General features: G+C 45.0%; 7 protein-coding genes across 7 annotated transcripts; 4 read left to right on the top strand and 3 right to left on the bottom strand.

Annotated features, from left to right (window-relative positions):
* Positions 1-59: 59 nt before the first annotated feature.
* Positions 60-1,577, bottom strand: I203_102103 (guanine nucleotide-binding protein subunit beta; the record flags this gene model as incomplete). The annotated part of the gene is made up of 4 exons (XM_019146607.1): positions 60-399; positions 463-594; positions 742-1,237; positions 1,472-1,577. 4 exons carry the CDS (start codon positions 1,575-1,577, stop codon positions 60-62), a joined length of 1,074 nt encoding a protein of 357 aa, XP_019004140.1.
* A 3,420-nt stretch (positions 1,578-4,997) lies between these two features.
* Positions 4,998-5,291, top strand: I203_102102 (uncharacterized protein; the record flags this gene model as incomplete). The annotated part of the gene is made up of 2 exons (XM_019146606.2): positions 4,998-5,178; positions 5,245-5,291. The coding sequence occupies 2 exons, from the start codon at positions 4,998-5,000 to the stop codon at positions 5,289-5,291; spliced, it is 228 nt and encodes a 75-aa protein (XP_019004139.2).
* A 2,048-nt stretch (positions 5,292-7,339) lies between these two features.
* On the top strand, positions 7,340-7,764 carry I203_102101 (uncharacterized protein; the record flags this gene model as incomplete). Its single annotated transcript, XM_065517025.1, has 2 exons — positions 7,340-7,580; positions 7,652-7,764. The coding sequence occupies 2 exons, from the start codon at positions 7,340-7,342 to the stop codon at positions 7,762-7,764; spliced, it is 354 nt and encodes a 117-aa protein (XP_065373843.1).
* A 736-nt stretch (positions 7,765-8,500) lies between these two features.
* Positions 8,501-11,535, top strand: I203_102100 (uncharacterized protein; the record flags this gene model as incomplete). Its single annotated transcript, XM_019146604.1, has 8 exons — positions 8,501-8,524; positions 8,605-9,102; positions 9,168-9,371; positions 9,425-9,485; positions 9,538-9,695; positions 9,762-9,996; positions 10,056-11,167; positions 11,260-11,535. 8 exons carry the CDS (start codon positions 8,501-8,503, stop codon positions 11,533-11,535), a joined length of 2,568 nt encoding a protein of 855 aa, XP_019004137.1.
* A 305-nt stretch (positions 11,536-11,840) lies between these two features.
* On the bottom strand, positions 11,841-13,416 carry I203_102099 (uncharacterized protein; the record flags this gene model as incomplete). Its single annotated transcript, XM_019146603.1, has 6 exons — positions 11,841-12,003; positions 12,103-12,165; positions 12,230-12,310; positions 12,374-12,421; positions 12,502-13,181; positions 13,339-13,416. The coding sequence occupies 6 exons, from the start codon at positions 13,414-13,416 to the stop codon at positions 11,841-11,843; spliced, it is 1,113 nt and encodes a 370-aa protein (XP_019004136.1).
* Positions 13,417-13,708: 292 nt separating this feature from the next.
* I203_102098 (uncharacterized protein) lies at positions 13,709-15,363 on the top strand (the record flags this gene model as incomplete). The annotated part of the gene is made up of 8 exons (XM_019146602.1): positions 13,709-13,731; positions 13,799-13,974; positions 14,038-14,064; positions 14,131-14,316; positions 14,377-14,471; positions 14,536-14,582; positions 14,664-14,750; positions 14,847-15,363. 8 exons carry the CDS (start codon positions 13,709-13,711, stop codon positions 15,361-15,363), a joined length of 1,158 nt encoding a protein of 385 aa, XP_019004135.1.
* A 300-nt stretch (positions 15,364-15,663) lies between these two features.
* I203_102097 (uncharacterized protein) lies at positions 15,664-20,183 on the bottom strand (the record flags this gene model as incomplete). The annotated part of the gene is made up of 5 exons (XM_019146601.1): positions 15,664-15,744; positions 15,822-16,349; positions 16,404-18,601; positions 18,654-18,959; positions 19,010-20,183. 5 exons carry the CDS (start codon positions 20,181-20,183, stop codon positions 15,664-15,666), a joined length of 4,287 nt encoding a protein of 1,428 aa, XP_019004134.1.
* Positions 20,184-22,561: the final 2,378 nt, after the last annotated feature.

The raw sequence follows: 22,561 nt of genomic DNA, 5'->3' as shown, positions 1-22,561 counted from the left end.
ACCATATCTGTAGAATAAACATCATCAGTATCACACACATCCACATCAATTTCGGATACTCAGTGGATAAATCGATTAAATCTCACCTTTAACAAACTATCCCAACTTCCTGTACATAACGCCACACCATCTCCACTGACACCCATACATGAAATTCTATTTTCGTGACCTGCCAAAACACCGATTCTCTCCCCTTTCAACGTATCCCACACATTACAGTTGTAATCGTCATATCCTGCGAACAAGACTCGACCAGAGATGGAGAATGCGACCGAGGTTATACCGCATAATATGTTATCGTGAGCATAGGTGTTGAGTTCTCGATCGGCACGTAAATCAAAGAGTTTACATGTGGCGTCGTCTGATCCGGTAGCAAATGCATCGCCATTAGGGAAGAATCTACAGCGAATTGAGTTGGAATCAATCAGCCTTGTACGCGAGCCGTGTAATGGTATCACTCACTGTACAGCGTTGATATCTGATTCATGACCTGTGAAAGTCTGTACGGCTTTACCAGTTCTGATATCCCACACTTTGGCTGTAGCGTCACAAGCACCAGATACGAAGAGATTCGCATTTGGAGCGAGAGAAATGCTAAGGTAGATTGGACCGATGATATAAGCTTATATACTTTGAATTATGATATCGAATATTTCGAATGAGATTTTCTCGCTTCTCATTTCATGATCCTGTATGAAACCGGAAGGAGTCGAGAAGATCAAACGGAAATTTTCGACTCACCTCATCACATCACCCGTATGATCATTAAACTCCATCGTTCTCACACCTTGTTCTATATCCCATAACATACAAGTCATATCGCCGGAACTAGTCACAATCTGTCTATCATTGATGAACCGACAACAACTCAAATATCCCGAGTGCGCCGAAAGCTCTCGAGCGACTTTCACTTGACCTCCTCCTGATCCATTTGGCGAAGCACCCCGAAGGGAATAGATCGAACAGATATTATCTAATCCACCACAGGCGACAAAATTCCCCGATGGCGCATACGCACAAGTCATCACCCAACTTGAACGCAGTGGGATGGCATGAACCTTATTCGTGGTGTATGCGTCCCAAACGATTAACTTCCCATCCTGCGAGGCTGATACCAAATGACGTTTGTCGGCTGCCCAATGCAAGGCGTATATCTTGGCTAGATGACCTTTCAACGTCCGACGTACTTTCAGGGTCATACGTGGTAAGGGTGGGGTATCATTGGCCATTGCTCGGACTATGTGCGAAAAGAATAACAGACATATGTCAGCGAATGTTTCATAAGAGTATTGTCGCATTTTTGCTCATATGAGCACCCAAGAACCAGCAGTCTTTAGCGTCAATCCCCAGTAATCATCCTACCAAAAGAAACACCATTCACTAGCTATATCACACATCGTCTCTCAACAATACCGTGCAGTACATCTCGACTGTATCCCAAACTATTACCAATACAAGATCATACACTCACGACTGGTATCAGCAGTTTGATCCTTTGCCGCTCTGATCTTATCTTTCAGCGCATCCGCCTCTCTCCGCGCCGCCGAGATCTTTTCTTGTATCTCTGCTGATGACATAGTGGTTGGGGGTTGTTATATCTGAGGAGTGATAATGATGGTGATTTTGTTATAGGTTGTACTCGTGTATTGAAAATGAAGACGAAGATAAAGTGGTTGTATCTGGATTGGTTGTCAAGGTGTTATGGAAATATGAGTCAGCGTGGACTATGAAGGCTAAAGAATTTCGTACCATGCGGTGCGGTGACGAGGATAGGGATAGGGATAGTAGTCTCGATCAATCTACTCACTTGCTTGTTTGTCGATATAATGTTGAAGGGGGGTTTTATTTGATGGTTCTACGTGGCGATGTTATGAGATCAGATCGGATCAGATCAGGATCTGGATAAGGTAGATTGGATGATGAAGTATGTGACGAGTTGAGATTGAATAGCTGTTGAAGGATTTTCACAATGTCACTGAATGAGGAGATCCGTGCTTTCTATATGACGCTCGGGTTTTCCCAATTTGACTGGCTTGAATCTAAGCTTCTAGCAGTACAGTGAACGACTACGAGCGGGTGGTTCGTGCGCTACGGTTGTTTGTCAGGTCGTATAAAGTATTTCTGTCGATGAGAGGATGAAGTGACGTGAAGTGACGGTGAATGATCGTCGTATAATGGGTGAACAGCTGCTGAAGGGGATACGGACTGCCGAGAATGATCACAAGCACCAGAGAGGAAAGGAAGATTGTGTGTTTGTCGAGTGGGAATGAGAAAGGAAGGCGAAGAACGAGAAGAGAGGAGCCAATCGATCAATTAAACGGGAATGAGGTAAATACGTCCGAAGTACCGCAAGTCAGCTAAACCGACCCGACGATGTTGATGAGTAATAAGTGAAGGGAAGTACAAGAAGTACAGGATATGTACTGTAATGTTGATACACTCACATAAACTGATCGGATCGTGTGTATGCCGATACTTTTCCAACTTTGTTATGACAAGATGAGATTGGCGTTATCCCGTTGATGGTGGTGTTGATGTGGATAAGCCTCCCTCACTACTGTGATTCCACCTGGCTCTGTTCTATGCCACCTGATATGTCCTGCCCTTTCCAGGTCCTATGGAGGTGCACGGGGAGGTAAAGTGAAGGATCAATGCTTGTAGCTTGATGATGGTACCTGTTCCTATTGACTGACGATAGAGCTAGCAGAAGCCAATCAGCATGTGTCTCGACGTTGGCAGTGTGGCTATAGGACTGACGAAGGAGATCTGTCACTCACCACCTATTTACAGCTCAAGCATCCATCCACTCCGAGGTGTACCGTGTCGCCCCTAAGTTCCACTCACGGTGCTGTATAGCTACCTACTTGCTTGTATATTGTATTGTGGTAGGATGTGATGATGTCGTATGAAACACACAACCGACAACACGATGCGGGTCTGTGCTGTCCGAGTCTTTCGACTGTTGAATGTTGACTGAATTGGCTTTGAACGAGATGTTGATTCCGGTAATATTGCCCGTTCCGTAAATTGTCCAGTGGATGATCTCAGCGTTGTACACTTATACAGTACAGCTCGACCCACAGAGTAGAAGATGGTTGATGCTGATTGCAGAATTGATCGTGTCTATAACTTTACAAGAACAATGATTTGCACAGTGCTTTGCAATTGTACAGTATCAAGCATAAGCATATAGGCTTAGCACGAGGCTGAAGGTTGTGTCGGGGTTTGGGTAGGATATCTTAGGTTAATTGGGATTGTCTTTTTGTCCATTAGGAAATTACTCGTGATTGGCCCTGAACGAAAAGACTGTTTACCCTGGTTCCTCAATTGTCAAAATGTCAAAAATGGTTATTTTTCATTACAGCTCCCAGTAACTGGATCACCGGTATTGTATACAGCATTGTATACATATATACACCTTACGAGCTTGGTGATACATGATCCGACTGGACTCCTGCCCAGTATGAATGATATAAGAAATCTGAGCTGCTTTGGAAAAGCATCATCTCGATATGTGGCATGAACATTCATACGGATTGTCCATGTTGGCTGATCACAGACAGCTTGAATAGGAAGATCAGTCAGCTGGAGTCCCCAGAGTGGTTCAAACGGAGTAAGCGTACGAGTCTACGAGAATAACACGCGAACATCAATAGATGTGATAGTCCTTTTGGCTGACCAGGAAGATCATTCTCCAGATATTGACGACCAACACACCCCAAGATGGCTCCACAATCATCCGAAGACGATATTCAAATGACAGTCCGAGGAAACACCCGAGGACCTTCGGCGTAGATGAAAGGTCATGAATCGTTGAAGGCAGTCGGACATTCCCAGAAGTGTTTCACTCGGTCAAAAGATCTGTGAGACTGAATTATTCTGGCCTCAGCCTTCTATCGAGAGGGCCTAGATCTGGAAGGGTCTACAAGCAACGCACCTCTGACGCGAGTTTGAGCGATGATTTCCTTCATGAAAGTAGCGACACTCTTCGGGGAAGACGAGGTCTCCGATTTTCAGACTTATTCACATGATTTCAGGTACAAAGCCTCTACATATATCTCAGGAAAATCATGTGTGTGTTATTCATCTTGATTTGACAGCACTCTCACACTTCACTACCCAGGCAGAACTGACACTTGTCCCATCACGACTGTCCTCTGAATTACCCCAGATAGAGTACAACCAGCAGTCACCAAGCTGTAACAATGTCCTCACCCGATGATCATATTGATCCCGATACTGGACAATACCGAAGTGAGGTACGAAGATCCTCATTGTATCAGATTCCCAATATGGTTTGAATCTGACAATGAAGGACCGACCGAAGGGGTAATCTTTGTGGACTCAAACGGTGGTTTCAGGATCGAATCGCCTCCTGTCACGTCCAAGGGCAAGGAACATGCATCGGAGGATCAAGAGAGAAGACAAGAGGGGAATGATCAAGGGCATTCTACGATTGGTTGAGTTGGAAGAAAAATCTATTAAGCCCCTTGTAACGATGTTTATACTGCCTTAGGTCGTAAAGCGAGATCCAGCTGTACCGTATGCGGATGGTCATTAACGCAAATTCGACGTGTATTGTATATACGTAGTATCGAACAGCAACATTTAAGATGACTGCCCTTTGTCGCAGAAAATGTATATCCCTTCGTCACATTCTTGCACCCTTCCGAAGTGGCACCCATACATCATAGTCGTTGGCAACGAACAAAGGCTTAATGAGGTCTTGGGAGATTGTTGGTCGCTCACAGCATTGATCAACACAGCATGAGTGCGAAGCGGAAGCTACAGCTTCAAAGGGTTGCGATACCGTGAACTCCGACGACGTTGATGGCGTAATTTAGCCATGCACGAGTAATACGCAGACGAATAGGAGTATATGCATTGTATTGTGCTCTCTTTATCAAATGTATGAACCATTTTGACCTTCTCACCCCCTAACACCCCTTCCAGCTTATAAACTTATATGGACAAGTACATATCTACAGTAAGCTACAATGTCTTCTTCTCACCAAACACAGCCTTCGAACGATGGTCGACCATCCGATCGAAACACATTTGGCAGTAGATCTGGACTATTGGACGGATCTACCGATACTTTTACACCTGCTTCTCCAAGAGGTCCACCGGAATCTCCCAACGGGTTGCGATTCGGTTCCAACCCTGCTTCTTTCCAAGGTGGTTAACTACAGGACGATGAGCTTTTCAAGCATTTTGGAGGTATAATGAGCCCGAATAGTAAAGCTGCGGAATTCCTCAAATCTCAATATGGTGTTGCTATACCGCCCTAGAGGGATGCGGGCGATATTGCGGCTTCCGGAACTGCCGAAAGTCCCAACACTGAGAACAGCTCGACATTTCTCAAGGAAGAGGAACTTGATTACAGTGATCTGTCAATCATGCCGGATAGGTCGGGAAGGAACCATGAAGCCGGAGCTAGGTTCAAAGTCGGACGGGAAGGGACTACGATAGACTCAGTAAGAATCAGGAAAAAAAGTAATTGTTGAAGGTTGCATAGTGTCGGCTCTCCTTCGTAACATCGTGATATGGGATGCACACGAATACATTCCATGATCCTCCCCTGGCTGACTAAGGTAGGATAGAACATTGTAGGCTATTGTAAGAGTTGGATAGTGTGGAAAAAGAATTCGCCACCAACAGTTACTGTGAACTACGGAAAACAACCCTCAAAGAAAGAGGAGACTATTACCTTTCGCTTGAGGAAGTAAAGAAGTAACCTCCTTTCTCAACGTCCAACAAGAAGTCCGGAGTCCTTCTTCGTGCTTTGTCCAAAATCTCCCCCAACTGTGGCCTTTCAACCTTTAAGATCTCCCAGGGAAGGCTTTGTAGTTTCGCCTTCCAAGATTTCCTTTGATAAGGTATTCAAATTGAGCGCTGGAATTTCACACCCTATCCCCTTCTTGATGATATATATATATAAATCCGCTGAATATGTGTACCGACCCCCGCCTCCTCCACGTTCACCGTATACTAGCAGCGTTTGTCAATCAAAAATGACATTTAACGAAAAAATATCAAAATCTCCGTCTACAGAGGACCAAAGCACCAAGGGCACAGAGAATATCAGCTATGCCTCATGGTTCTCTACTGATCAAACCCCAACATAAGGTGTAACTTTTCAAGTGGACCAAAGTGGTAGAACTACACTTATCTACGATGGATCCGAGAACACCTCACAAGAAGAACCACGAGCATTGGATTCATCATCCAAAATTGAAAGATCAGAATAGATAAACTTCCCAGATTGGTTCAGGACCAAAGGGACTACTAATGGATTGACCTTCCATGCGAGTGAGGATGGAAAAAGTACCACGTTTCAATAGAAATCACCACCGACGTCATCTTCTTCCGCGACCGCAAGGTGGTCAGAAGCGGACACTAACATGGGGAACAGTGGAACACAACACACTTATGCACAGAGATTGGGGGTGGGCGCGATTCATACCATTAACCAGCACTTCTTACCTCGCCAAAATGGGAAGCCGTTCATTGATCCTATGATGCCGTATCCTGGTGACATGTGATTGTGGTGATGTCACATGCATACCCGTATATCGATTGCACGAGGTCCTGTGGAGTGAGGTGATAGAGCTTCCATGCGATGACTGAACATGGAGGAATGGACCGAGACTGCGTGACAGTCACCCCACGCCACACCTTGAAACATCAAGTTGTTTAGCTCAGCGAGTACATCCTTTGTGCCCAGAGCATATAAGGATTGAAGAAGGCCGCTAGAGTCGTAGAGATGTCTTTTGTTATCCAAAGAAGGCCGATGTGAAGTGCGATGAACCCAGAATCACTGATGAGGTTTAGGTGATTGCCACTCATATTCGGGGTGGGGTCAGTATGCAGGATTACTGACTACTGCAATTGATTATTCCGAGTGATCACATAAACTGGTCAACCTCTCATTCGCTCGTTTCCGATTCTTAGGCTTTTACGCAAGTGTGAGGCAGCTGATCTCGTGATGAATCAAGGAAGCAATCACATTACCAGGCCTGTCCAAGTTTGCTTAGCCACCCATACTCCAGAAGACGGAATAACGGTCATAGGCTATGATCAGGAGACCACCCGACCCACTTGCTATGCTCCCATGGAAGGTCCAACAGGCCAGAATGGGTCCCACGACTGTAGAATCCCTTCATTTGACCTTTACAATTCTCGACCACCATACCGTGAGTCTCAGCCTGAGACTGGGCATATGACCGGATCTCCTGCAGATTCAAATATCAATACCTTTCCTCACCTACGTTAGCCTGGAAGTGTAGGTCGACCCGACGAAGTGAGTTGGGAAAAATACATTCTAACATCTGATAAGATGAGAGAATTTGGATATGATCACCCAGGAGAACTCGAGGTCATAGACGAGAATGTGAGATATACCGAGTTTATGGTAATGCAAGCCATTGATACACTGGATCCAAAGACAATTGATAAAGTGAGATTGATCAGTAATTTTACTGGTAGACTGGACCTTGCGCCGAGATGGCAATTGAAGTTCAGGAAGGTAGCTTCAACAGCTTCACAAGTTGGTGAGGAGGAAGAGGACGAACAGGATGGTAAGTCTGGTTGTATAGTACATGGATGAATGAGGGCGAATATCCCAGAACTGACAGATATACATTAGCAGAGTACGAGGAAAAGCTGGAACGAAGAAGTATAAAACCCATACATGCATTTCTTCGTGGAGTGACTTTCGGTTATCCGATGCTCATTAGCAGAGATTGCAGTAGAAACCCTTAGCGCCAACTTACCGCGGTATACTACCGTGTGCCTGAGATGTCATTACTGCAATTCAATCAAAACGCACGTTTATGGTCGACTTGCCAAGCTAAAAATGATATCAGTCGAATCACTTCTTCTCCTTTCAATTGTATCGATGCATCAGAACATTCCATAGCATAGCGCCTATAAAGACCGAAGAAGACGGGATCAGTGTGATACGGACGATACTCGATCCTAGCCAGTAAAAAAATATCCCTGGCGTTTCCTTGACAATCTGGGTGGATGTTTCCTTGCGTCATCACCATCTTTCAATTAGATAGATCCCTAGGTACGTTACACACACGTGTGTAAGATTCATCTAATCTTTTAAGTTAACATCATCCTTCGATCCTTCTCTTTCTCGTCACATATTCAGCTTCCCATCTTCATAGCATCTGTATCAACCCTTTTCTTCTGTACATATAGCAGCAAAGCTACCTTACATATAATCATACATAGTTCACATTCACCACATACACGTATACACATTAGCACCAAAGGAGTACGACGACATCCTTTTTCCACCTGTTGGATCGATTCCGTCGAACTACAATAATTGCATCCACGTGCGAATCAAACCAACGCACAGATCTTCCTAATCAGAACACAGACGTTTGACTCCAGCATCATCAGCATCATTCATCACCGTCTGTGATCACCTATCCCTTTCATCTCTCAAATTGCCGTCTCCAATTGACGATAGACCTCGTTCATCATGAAGTTCGGTAGACGGATCAAAGTGAGTCATCATCAATTGGTATCTGTGCTCCCTTCTCAGTATGCACAGTTGACTGACGTCTGCCTTTCACCCTCACCTAGGACTCTCGATACGCCGAATGGGCAGATCAATATATCGACTATGGAGGACTCAAGAAACAGATAAAATCGAATCTACCATGGAATGACACTGCCGAAGCTGATTTTATCCAATCGCTCAAAAATGAATTGGCCAAATGTGAAAAGTTTCAAAGGGAGAAATCGGACGAGTTGATGTTGAAGATTACAAGTTTGGAAAAAGAAGTTTTGGGTCTGGTTGAAAAAGCTGGTTTACAGGACTCTGACGATGAAGATGAAGATGAAGGAAGAACACCAGGAGATGTAGAGAGACATGTTGAGAGTCATAGAGATGATGATGCGGGAAGTGATGATGATGACGATGATGATAATGCTTCATCGGACATATCGATAGACGCCATCGAAGAGAGGTTCAGAGAATTGGAAGAAGAAGTAGCGGTCTTAGTTGCCGATGTACATGATTTGGCACTGTTCACGAAACTGAACTTCACCGGTTTTATCAAGATTGTGAAGAAACACGATGTGAGTTGATACCTTCTCTGATTACAAGACAGACATAACTCACAAGGTGATCCTGTCCTTCATAGAAACTCACTGGATTCTCACTCAAACCTACTTTCAATAAAGAGTTCCTGGAGAGACATCCATTCTACCGAATGAACTATGATCCCCTCATCGTAAAACTTTCTAAGCTCTTCGATCTCGTCAGGACCAGAGGACATCCTGTCGAGGGTGACTCGTCAGCCGGAGGAAGCCAAAATGCTTTCGTAAGAAGTACTACCAAATACTGGGTGAGTTGATCTCGCCACTCTAAACTGACTATGATGCTAATGCGATACGATAGGTCCATGACGAGAATATCGTTCCACTCAAATTGGCCATTATGAAACACCTTCCTGTGCTCGGTAAGTCTCCTACGCCTATGATTTATACGCCGGCACCTGACGATCGTCATAGTATTCGATCCAAACAAGGAATTCTCGAAAGCCGATTCTGCCATCACTTCCATCTACTTCGATAATGAGGATTTAGAATTATATCTCGGTCGATTGGAGAAGACGGAAGGTGCGGAAGCTATTCGAATGAGATGGTATGGTGATGTCACCGGGACTACTGTGAGTGGCGTATGGCGTCCCACAAGCAGATCAGTCAACTGATATGGTATCATCTGTTCGTCGCAGATCTTTGTTGAAAGAAAGACCCATCGAGAAGATTGGACAGGAGAGAAATCAGTCAAAGAACGGTTTACCATTAAGGAAGACAAGATGAACGAGTTCTTGGCCGGTCATTACACCATGGACGATGAGTTTGATGCTTTAGTCAAGAAGGGCAAAAAGACTGAGAAGGAAGTAGAAGGAATGAAGCAGCTCGCGAACGAGATCCAGTATGCTATCATAACCAGAAAACTTAGGCCTGGTAAGTATAGCCAGCCGCGCATGTAATTCACTCATGCTGACGACCATCGGTCTTGCTAGTCATGCGAACATTCTACAACCGAACGGCTTTCCAACTTCCTGGAAACGCTACTGTCCGGATCTCTCTCGATACTGAATTGACCATGGTGCGAGAAGACAATTTTGACGGGAACGACAGAACTCACGGTAATTGGCGACGGACGGATTTGGGCATTGATCATCCATTCAGCACGATTTCTCCTTCAGAAAAGGAACTTTTCCCATATGGCGTCCTCGAAGTGAAACTCGCTACGAAGGTTGGAGAAGAACCACCTCAATGGATCCGAGATCTCATCAACAGTCACTTGGTCGAAGCTGTACCCAAATTCTCCAAATTTATCCATGGATGTGCATCTCTCATGCCTGAGCGAGTCGACTTGGTTCCCTTCTGGTTACCTCAGATGGACCAGGATATCAGGAAACCCGTATCTGCCAAATCGAGAGTATTGATCGAGCGACCGCATTCGAACGCGCATTCATCTGCGTCTAATGCCACTTCTGCCATCCATTCACCAGCCAGATCCAGCCAACCATCATACCACGAACCTGTATCTGAAGGTGAAGAAGATGAGGAATTCATGGTGCAAGTAGCGAAAAATGAAGATGAACATCTTAGGTTACCACCTGGTGCTGCGGCTGAAGCTAGAGCTGCAAGGGATTTTAGAGAAAAGAAACTACGAGATGAAGCTCACCTCCAGGCCCGTCCTCCAACCCAACAGAGGGCTCCTTCCTCATCTACTAAACCTAACGGTGATGAGGATGGAGGATTGCCTCGAAGGAATAGTTCGAATAAGTACGATCCGTCGTTGCGTATCGATCCGTTAGCTTCTGCCGATCGATTCGATAAGAACGTTTCTCTCCTCGATGCTAAATCGCTCAAGAAACTGAACGAAGCAGTCGTAGCTAGAACAGGTAAAGGCCCTTCGTCTCCTGGACAAGGACAAGGAGGACAAGCGGATCAACAAATCGATTCGGAGGACGAACACGAACATGAAGTAGATGAAGAAGAGGACGAAGGCGGGAATCAGGTGATCTATGTCGATCAATTCAGAGCTCCACCTGGTAAACGAATTGCGGTTTCTGTCAGAGTTGAACCAAAGGTGGTATTTGCAGCTGAAAGGACTTTCCTGAAGGTGAGTTGATATTCTATAATCTCACTTCTGTATCAATCATCTACAAGATCTTTGTTGATTGATAGCATGCTTGCTTGCTTGTCACCTTACAGTGGGCCCACTTCGCCATCCTCTTATCGGGAGTCTCCATAACTTTATTGAACTTCATCAATCCTCGAGATTCAGTAGGAATGATTTCAGCTCTGTTGTTCTCCCTCACTGCGCTATTGGCGATCATGTACAGTGGAGGAATGTACGCTTATAGAATCATTAAATTGAGAAAGAGAATGGCAATTAATTATCATGATAAGTATGGTCCGACAATACTCTGTGCGGCGTTGGTGGGCAGTGTTCTAGTTAACCTGGTTTTGAGATTAAGAGAATTATAATTATGGGTATACCAAGGTAAAATGGGATAAGGCAACAGCTTCATTGGAATCAAGTAACAGTTTTAGTTTTAGTGAATTCAAATAGATAGAAGAAAGTCATATTTAGTATTCTTATACCCCCACATATATACACAATAGAATGTATCAACTCATTTTGCACAGATGGTCAAGTACAACCTGGAAGCAGTTACAGTGGAAGTCCATTTTCACACGATATATCTCTTCCCTACATCAACGTACGACTGTTGTATACGCGATGCATTAGATCTAAATGCCTATGTATTTAGTGATATTTCCCAAACACCTTAGAGCCTCTTGAGGATAGCTTCGGTTACATCTGTAGTAGATGATTTACCGCCCAAATCAGGAGTGAGGTATTGACCTTCAGTCAAGACTGCGTCGACGGCAGCGTTGATTCGAGAGGCGGGCTCGACGTAGCCTAATGATGAAAGGAGAAGGGCGGCGGATCTAGCAGAGGGATGGGACTATTAGCTTTGATTTCCTGTTTTCAAGCTATCACAGGCGATGAAAGAGGAGTCATCGGTATGAGGAGATTCGCAATCTCACCGGATAGACGCAATTGGGTTGGCAATGTTTTGACCCTCGATATCAGGAGCAGAACCGTGAACACTGTTAAATAGGAAGAAGACTGATTCAGCTTGATGATCCAAATTTGACGAAAAGCGATACTCACGGTTCACCCATAACGAAATCGTCACCTGCGTTGATGGACGGGACGAGACCCAAAGATCCGACGAGAGCGGCGGCACCATCGCTATACGGATCGACGGATTAGCACTCAAGCTACAGGAGCTAAACACGCTATGATAAAACTCACGAGATGATATCACCGTAGAGGTTAGGGGCGACAGCAACATCGAAGATTCTGAAAGAATGAATATATAGTATCAGCATCCACTCCCTTTCCCGGAATACAACCAATCATATAATGGGTTATTTACTCACTCTGGTTCTCTGAACATCCTGTATACCATGGAGTCCACTAACTGTTCCTCCATCTTAACACCATTATATCTATCCGTACCTTCCTTGATGGCTCTGACACTCTCTCTAAACAACCCATCCGTCACACTGAGTACATTCGATTTATGCACGATAGTAACTTTGGGTTCACCATTCCACCAAACATCTTTACCAGCTTCCTTAGCTTGTTGTCTCTCTTGACCTCTTCTAAGGGCAATCTCAAAAGCCATCTTACCGATCCTTGAACTGGCCCTAGAAGTGATCTGTCTAGTTGCCAAAGCAATCTTCGATCCATCATCGTTGGTTTTAATCTCTTCTTTCTTGATATAAAGACATTCGGTATTTTCACGAACAATCACCATATCACATTGATGGTATGATTTTTGATTTGGTATAGGTGCTGAAGAGACTGGCCTGACATTCGCATATAGATCTAAATGTTTTCTCAAAGCGACGATAGGAGAAGAATAACCTGCGACCTTGTGCGAGGGGGAGGAGACAGAACCGAACATAGCTGCGTCACATTCTTCCTTGAGGATTTTGACTGTCTCGTCGGGAAGGGCCTTCCCATTGGCTTGGAATTCTTCCCATCCTGCTTTGAGAGGGATGAAAGTCGGTTTGGGGATTGAGGAACCGAGCGCTTCGAGAACTCTTTGAGCGGCCTACAATAGGAGATGTCATCGTATCAGCCCAGCCTTCGATTTATCGTAAGCTTATCAAGCTGAGCTAACTCCAATCATTTACTTGATATATTGCTCAAAGCATACCATGAGGATCCAAAGAACGATAACATATACGCGCTTGAAAAGAAATACTCACAGGTAAAACCTCTTTACCTATACCATCAGCGGGGATCATACCCAGCTTAAGGGCGGTTCTCTTGACAGCTGAAGCCATTTTGTCTAAATTTGGAGGATGATCGAGGAGGGGTGAAAGAGAGATAAGATAAGGATGAACAGATAGATATACAGCTGTGAATAGATAGGTGGAGTTGTTGGTTCACTACTCGAGTACTAATGAGCGACTGACTTTTTTTCGCTTTAATCGGGTTTTTGTTTGAAGGCGAATTTCGGCCGGATAGATAGATGGGATCAAGGTGGAGGAGCATCAGCATCATCCAACTTCACCTTTGTCTTTGGTCATACATGTATGTTCGTCTTTACAAGTTATGCAAAGCTCAGCGGATAAAATGGAAGACGAAGATCCACCTCAGTGAGTCAATTTCAGATTACATTCACTAATTAGTAGGAAACGAGAGTTGAATCTCCGCTTCTTATAGACTACTCGACGTTCCCTCTTCTGACGACGAAGAGGCGGGCTCTTCTCGAGATCTCTATGATAGACCAAAGATACCCCTAACCCTCTTGACTGGGTACTTGGGTGCAGGCAAATCAACATTACTGGACTATATACTGAAAGAAGAACATGGATATAAAATAGCCGTGTGTATGAATGGTATGTTTGGCTCTCTCGTACCGTAAATGATTTATCAGACATGCTGATTGATTGACTGATTAGATTTTGGAGATACGACCGATATAGAAGGTATGTCCAGTATGCCTTTGGGGTGAACTAATAAAATCTCGCTGACCTTTCGATATTTCTGAGTAGCCAAATCATTGACACTTTCCGACCCAAACTCACAATCAACTACAACCGAGTTCCTCTCCCTTCCTAATGGATGCCTGTGCTGCTCCTTCAAGGACATGGGCATAGCAGCCATCGAAGAGATGGTGGCGAATGCTCCAGGTGGTATAGATTGGGTGATGGTGGAGTTGACAGGTGTCGCGGATCCAGGTGAGTCACCTTATCACCTTCAGAAAAGATTTTAGCTGATGAGTAGGCTTTGACGTGAAGGCCCGATTGTCCGTTCGTTCTGGGCCAACGAGGAGATGGGTGATTTGATCTTGGACGGTGTAGTCTGTGTAGTAGACAGTAGGAACGTCCTGAAGGTGAGTAGCCGGGCTTCTCGTTCGTATATGGTTATTTGATTTGACCTGCTCTCTTACGATATAGCAACTTGCTGAGCAAAGAGAGGGAGATGAGATCAATGAATGTCAGAAGTGAGTCTTCAGGTCCATCCTGGCTATTCTATTAAGGATTTGAGGATGTCATGCTGACTAATAAAACGGACGGATTGGCAGACAAGTAGCATGTGCCGATGTGATCTTACTGAACAAGCTCGATCTGGTAACTCCGGAACAGATGAAAGAGGTTGAATCGACTATACGGTGAGTCTCGAATAAACATTACCATCTGTACAGATGATCCTCTCGTCGTCCTTTCTCTCCAATTCAACTAACACATGTACTATGTTATCCTACTAGTACGATAAACCCTACACTTCGAGTCCATCATACCACCCAATCCAAAGCACCTTTATCAGATTTATTCAACTTACGTGCATTTTCCGATCCTACCGCCCTCGCTTCCACCAAATCAACAACCAATCATGTTCAAAATCATGATCATGATCACTCCTCAGATGACTGTTCACATCCCTCCCACGCACAAACACATACTAATGGAATATCAACCATTTTAATTCCATTACCTACACTAAATCAAAAACAGTATTTCAGACTTAACGAATTTCTAGAATCGATTTTATGGGATAACAGATACCCCATCAGCAAAAAACCTTCACCAGAGATATTACGTTCGAAGGGCTATATCAGATTGGATGACGGGAGGGAATATGTATTACAGGGTGTAGCTGATTTGTTCGAGTTGAAGGAATTACCTGGATCGGAGCAGAAAGAAGGACAGGGTAAGGTGGTGTTTATAGGTAAGAATGTGGGTGAAGAGGTGAAAGTAGCACTGAAAGAATTTGTAGGCATATAATTAGATCAATCAATGTATTGAGTATTCTTGCATATATATGAACTGAACTCAGAGGGAGCCCTCTCAAGGAGACAGTGAAAGCGAGTGAGACAATCATAAATAATCAAATAATCTAAGATAGTCATATATCATTATTCATTCATATGCAAATTTCATAATCTATCATAAAGTTGCAAATTGTATATCGTATTTTACTTTCATATTTGCAAATGCGAAGAATGAAGAATTAAGATGTACTGTGCTATATCACAAATCCCATCGCCAGATTCCCAGATTCCGGTTTGTCCAGTACAACCATGATCACCGCTTACGAGCCGAGTTGATAGCTCTACACCACTGAAGAGTATAATCATGCGAAGCTCCATTGAAATAGTATATCGACTATTTTTGGAAAACACATCACATCAGTCATTGTCATTGCCTATTCTTGTACAGACGAAGCTGAAACCTCAACTCACCTTATTATCTACTACTCTCAGTACATTTCCATGAACGATACTAGCTGGTTCCCTCAGAGTAGCCATTCTCAGTACATTGAAAAGATCCACCATCCCTTCCCAGCCCTCGTTTCGTTGAGTGGCCAAAACCATCAAATCAGAACAGAGGACAAGCATCACTTGTCTGTCTACCAATTCAGGTTTGATATATTCAACTGGAACTACCACTTTCGAAGCCAATGTCAAGGTCTGATCGCCATCAGTCGTGGAACTCGAAGACTCCGTCTCGACAAACGCTGATGCTTTCTTTACCAAGCGGATCAAGGATAATGGGCCTTCCAGGATTAACCTTCGATGAGGTTGGACGAGAGGTGATGGTCCGGATTTGGATATACGCTGTTGCCAGCTGAGTAATCGTAAACGAGAATCGGCTTCTCGTTTCTCCTCGTTCATCAATGATGCCAAAGATGCAATCTCATTGAGAGCGTCATCCAAGGTGTCTCTCACACCGTCCGATCGAGGTGGGGTACACATCGCAAGGTCTTCGAGCTATACACCAAAGCGTTAGCATTACTCAAAGATCGATTTCGATGCACAACTTACCAAGAGTTTATACCTAGGAACTCTCTGAATGGGCAACAAGAGATAGCTTTCCAGGTTGATCTGCGAATGTTTAGGATGCTCTTTGCACCTCTTTAAGAACGTCTTGACTCGCTTCTTTTGACTCGAAGTCATCTGGGAACCGGAGATGGGTACACTGTCGGGTCCAGAGGAGAGCGAAGAGATCGCGCTCATTCCTACCGATACAGCCGCAGCTGATATACCAGGCGATGAGCCTCCCTTGGCTGAGAAAGCGGGTGTGTTGGGCGCAGAGCTAGGCGCAGACCATGTTTTCATCCTTGATAGAGCATTGTCGAAATTGTTGATATAGGTGGAATACTGTTTCATGTATGCGATATAGGTTCTGAACACTTCTCCGACGCTATGAGCGGTCGAAGCTGACATTGAACCTGCATCGTCATCCTGTCCTTCGAGTAACGTTCGAACAGCTTTCTCCAAAGCAGGTAAGAAATTGTCTCGATGGATGGTCAAAATACTTTCTACACCACCAAAGACAATCTTCCTCTCGGATGCAGGAATTACAGTTTCGTTGGACTTGTTAGGGTTGATAGGTTGGCAAGATGGTCGGACGTATATGGAAACCAGTTCTCCAAGACCTCTAACATAAGTTCTCTCAGTCTCGTATATCTCTCGAATGATCTTGACTCGTTTCGATTTATCGTTTTTGAATTTCTTGCCGGACAAGGACGACTGTTCAACATCTTGCTCACTCTCCACCACTGAAGTAGCTCGAGATGACTGGTTGTCCAGAGTAGGTCGTCTAGCTCTTCTGACGTCGGTCGAGAATGTACTTTGACCGGTCATGGGAGAACCAAGATTATCGGAAGGAGCAGATGAAGCTCCGCAAGACCCATCGTGACTAGCGAGTACTTCAAACCCACCATAAGGTTCGATAGGCGGTCGAGAAAGGTCGAAAAGATCTCTGAGGTATGACTTGATAGATTCAAGACCTTGAGCGTATCGATCTTCAATAATGCCTGATGAGGTGTCTAATCGAGAGTTGGATGCTGTCATCGTGGCGATAGTAGCCTCGGAAGTGGCCGAGGGCAGTCGATCAAGACTATCGAAGCCTGTCAAAGGAGGAATGAAAGGTGATGTCAAGGGGATTGATATCTCGATGGAAGGAGGTCCAAGATCGATAGGTAGAAAACTTCTTCTTTTGCCTCTGGCTGGGATTGCACCGCTTGTATTACTGTATAACGAGGTAGAAGTTGGAAGACCGGTATTTGGCAAAGTCGCTGAAGATACAGGTGGGGATTCGAGGGGAATCTGACCAAATTCGCTGGCTTCAGGACCTAAAGCACTTCGCGTAGGGAGAGTCATGGCAGATCTAGTACCGTTGATGGTCGGGCGAGATGGCAGGGTAGGAATTGGATCCGTGTTGTTATGATGAAGTTGAGGCATAGATGGTGGAGGAGGTAGCGATTTCAGGTTGGCAGATGCAGAGGCATTCATGGTGGCTGTTTTGTCTTTATCACCTTTCAGCCGATGCATTGACATCTTTCTAAGGAATCCCCATTTACCGGTCTTGGTTGATGAACTGGTAGTCATACCTGGTGCAGCAAGTCGAGAGTTGGTGGCGGGTTGCTCATTCTGATAATTGCCCATGGCACTCGCAGCTCGGCGGCCTTCACTTGAGCCAAGGCTGGCGAATTTACTTGCATTGGCAGGAGCAAGATTGTTGGTCGTGGGTAAAGGTGCATTGGTGAAAGTCGATTGAGTAGGACTGTTATTCTTCGATCCAAGGAGAGCTCCAGCGGATCTCATCTTTCGCAAGGCTTTCGACTGCGAACCTTGATCAGTTGGTGGCGCAGAATGAGGATGGTCTTCCGCAATGGAATCAAGTTGGTATACCGATTGAGCCGCAGAGTTCGGAGTCGTGGCCCAGGGTTGGTCCCCATTAGAGCTGGAAGATATGGGAATATCTCGAAGCGAGCTTGCAGTGAGAGAACTGGTCAAAGAAGCCATGGATGGAGGTGATCGGATACCGTTGTTGATGGAAAGATGACGGTGATGGGAGTTTTTCATGCTGGGACCCGAAGGTCTGGAAGGTCCAGCAAGGATAGGAGCGACGATAGGAAGCCACTCTGCCGCGAAGGGGTTATTGTCGATTCGCAGCATCTCCAAGTGACTAAGCAAGCAGAGCCATGACGACAGAGAGACAAGCTTGTTCCGACGAGCTATGAAAAATCATCAGCATATTGTCGTGGAGGGAAACATCGAATCACTTACCGCACAGAGTATGTAATCCTCCTAGTTGTGCCAATTCCGCTGGCAAAGATTGCAACCCACAATCATCTACTGCTAGTACTCTCAAAGCGATCAAATCTCCGGTCCAAGCTGGTATCTGTCGGAGAGGATTTCTCGAGACGTTGAGCTCTTCAAGAGATGTACAGCTCTGTAAAGTCTCCGGTAAGAATGAGAGATCGTTATCAGAAATGTCAAGAACCACCAGAGACGGTGCGAGGATTTCCAGCAAGCTCGGTAAGAACGATATGATGTGCGATCCGCAAGACGGTAAAAGCAGATGTGTAACACCTGGTACAATTGGTTAGCAACGTAGACTTCCTTGGTTCAGCGTTACTTACCAGCAAATGATCCAATCATATCTACAGTCAATGCGCCGAATCCTCCCATAGCTTCGATTTTCTCTACATTCAAGATGTTTTCTCTTCCTTCATCTACCATTGCTATCGCTTCTGCTCTAAGCGGCTGGTGCCAAGGAGAGTTGAACCCTTCAAAAGCGTACGCAAAGCCATTGTCAGGCGGTGGTATTCTACTTGAAGAAGGACCGGAATCTGTCGTCGAGCAAGAAGCAGTCGATATCGATGAAGAAGCTGAACCGCTTCGCAGACGATTCACCATATCTCTTTTCCATGGTCGATGAGTGAACGAATGTGAGGGGGAGAGTGGTGGGTTGCTGGAAGGACTTTCGACCGGCGGATTACGTTGAGGGAAGTCGGCGGAGATACCTAATCCAACATGTTCGTTGTAATGACTAGGTAAATGAGGAAGAGGAGGTGGATGAGGGTTATATATCTGATCAGAATAACCATATCCCGAATAAGCACCTGAGGCCATTGAGCTCTCGGCTGACGAATAAGCATGCGACCGTCCGGCAGTTTGACGTATCTTGACTTTGCCATCCCCATCATTAGAATCTGTTCTATAACCGTAAGTAATACCCATGGAAGGTGTACTGGCGGTAGAGTCTACAGTGGAGCTGGTGACAAAGCTGAGTGTTGGTTCTCTCTCGTCCATTCCCTCTTCTGTATCGAATTCGGTAGCTGAATAAGCATCAAGGTCGACGTCGAGTTGGTGAGCCGGCTGATCATACCTGGCAGAATGAGGAGTAGGGTCTGTGTACTTTCTGTAAGGCATGTGAGGCTTTGAAGCATCATTTTGAGAAGGATATGCGCTTGCAGGACGTCTAGTCGGCTGTATCCTTCTTGTGGGCATGTTTGTTTCGTTACAATTGATCGAGGAAGCGCCCCTTCGATCGTGTGATTCGTCATCATCTTCGTTGACGGGAGGTGTAGGAGGGAGTTCGTGACGAGGAGGAGTAGGATAAGGTCGCCAGCCATGGCTTGGACCAGCGACTGCTTGTTCAGTCGTCATCGTCTTTGAATCTTGACTTTGTAGTGCCGGTGAATGTATTGGTGTAGGTGGTAAAGGTGTAGGCAGAGCTGGCATGTCGCCTATTGGTGAATAGTCCATTGGGGGAGGGGAACGAGCGGTAGGACGAGGTCGAGGTGAAGACATGATTCGTCGACGGGGGAGAAATGAGCGATTGTTGATCCAAGTAGGAGATTCCAGTTCGAATGGAGATCCAAGGCAGATGGTGGACGAGCGAGAACGACGATGTGAGTTGAGCGTAGTAGTCGAACATGTTGAGATGGTAGAAGAGCGATACATGATACAATTTGGTCAGTCCAGCTGTCAACGGGTAATGGAGGGTGGAAAAGGTGAAGAAGGAGATTTGATCAAATTTTTGGGGTTCACAGTCGAGTTGTTGATCTGATGAATAATCAACTTACGATTGCTTTGACGTCGTCGTTGGGGTAATGCTTTCTGTTGACCTATCGAAAAGCACAGGATATGGCAAGGGTTGTTGAACTCGCTCTCTTAAATTTCACTTCGTGAGTTTCAGTTTCAGGGTGATCAGGATGATGATGATGGTCCGAGCTGAGGATGGTTCAAAGCGTCAGGTCTGGATCTTTCTTTCCACTTCACAGAGAAACGCGGAAGAACCAAGGAAGGAGGGACGGACATTGATCGATTGATGATGATGATGACAGTGTGGCGTAGAGAGGGAGTAAACAAGTGTTGAAAGACTAACCTGTTTGATTGAAGAAGGTTCTGCAGTGATCTGGATGAACAACATCAGAGAGCTGCGACACTCGGTGATGATGGATGGTCGTTGTCAAGTAACACTCACAGCCGTGCACAGACCAAAAGACAAACAAGCTCGAGATCCCTTAGATACTAGATATATTTACGGCTTCATTAGATGTCGTCAAAGATGTCGTATATGGGATGTAGCTGGAATCAGCTGTATGAGGATATGGGGCCAAAGATGATCAGAGGGTATCGAGGAAGAGATGATGAAGAGGGACGAGGGATTGGGTGGGGTGGGGATTGAAGAATTGTGATTGCAACCGTCGTTAGCTTCAGCTACAGCTGTGGTGTATGATGGGGGACATGAAGTAAGAGGAAGAGAGAAGGCTGAGATGTTTTGGAAAGGGGGAGAGAAGAAGGAATGACATGACTCGGGCTAAATTGGAATAAGGGTGAAATAGGTGATTGACAAGGATGTTGAAGTTGAATACGAGTCAACGCACAAGGTACAAAAGTACAATAGCGCACATCAGAGATTGAATGGGTTGGATCTGTATGACAATACAATCTGTTCTCGACAAGACAAGCTTTCGAATGAGACTCACATATTTGAATAGGAATGAGAGAATAGAAAACCCTTTTTTCCCCTCTGTTTCTAGAGGAAGAAGCACAAGTCACCCGTAGATCCCTTTCTTGCTCGGTCACTTCACCACTATTGCTCTTCCGTGCGTTCTTTTGGTTTGCTCCACCTGATGAGGTCTACTTCGATACCAACGACCGGTCGTATCTCGACGAGAAAGATGCCGAGAGCTGATGAAGAAGGAGGATGTGGTAGTTTGGAGATGAAATTTGCGCAAGCAATAATTAGAATTGCGATTTAAACGGTTTCCTTCCACCGAATGACGTTGAATTTTGTAAAATACCGAAGTTTCGAATAGATTATCGAATTTCTTCTTAGCTGTTCCAGTCAAATCAAGCTATGAGATTCGGTTGGATAAGGATTAGGATATAGCGAATTCCAGACTTGACTTTGCGATTCACAGTAGCACCGATTATCAATCGTAGATAATCTTATATAGTTGGACTGATGGGTATTTGGATATGGAGTTGAAACCTGATCCAGGATGTTCTTTATTGATTTCACTCTCCCTAAAAGGTGAGTTTCGGAATCCTAGATTTAAGGGTTGGGTAGGAGCTGATGAAGCTGCGAGTGAGGGCGGATGGGAACGAAGCGAAGGAAGGAAACCAGTTGAGGGTGATGTTGTTACAAACTGTTGATCTTGGAAGCTGGTTGATGGCTTCTACAAATGCGTACTTGCGTTACCACTGGTTGCTCCTCTTCTGTGGCAATGTATGCTTGAGTAAGTGAAAATTAATGTTGAAGTCTGATGAGATGTGCATACATGTGTTGTAACGTAATTTGAGTGAACCCCAGATTAGATCAAGAATGGGATTCAAGGATTCAGGATGATGGTATGATGAGAATGAGGGTCTTGATTGTCAAAATATTATCGCGTGTTGGATGGGGGATGGGGAGTGGGGATGATGCCATAAGACGCGTAAGGGATGATGGATAATAGGGGTGACTATCAGGTGTTAGTTAGTTACCCTCCAATTTACACGCTTTATATCCCGATTGGCGAACCGAGAATGTAAATGTAATGTAGATCACGAAAGAAGAAACGTAAACAACATCAGTATGTCATCGTCGTGTTGAGATGCATATTCCTACTCCCACTCACGTATGTATAACATGTACGTCTTGCCTGATGTTTGGTCTTGGAGAGGATTGGATCAGATCG

The sequence above is a fragment of the Kwoniella mangroviensis genome (assembly GCF_000507465.2).
Source record: "Kwoniella mangroviensis CBS 8507 chromosome 1 map unlocalized Ctg01, whole genome shotgun sequence".
Classification (NCBI taxonomy): domain Eukaryota; kingdom Fungi; phylum Basidiomycota; class Tremellomycetes; order Tremellales; family Cryptococcaceae; genus Kwoniella; species Kwoniella mangrovensis.
The sequence above is the reverse complement of the archived record's forward strand: the minus strand, read 5'-3'. Positions and strand labels throughout refer to the sequence as shown.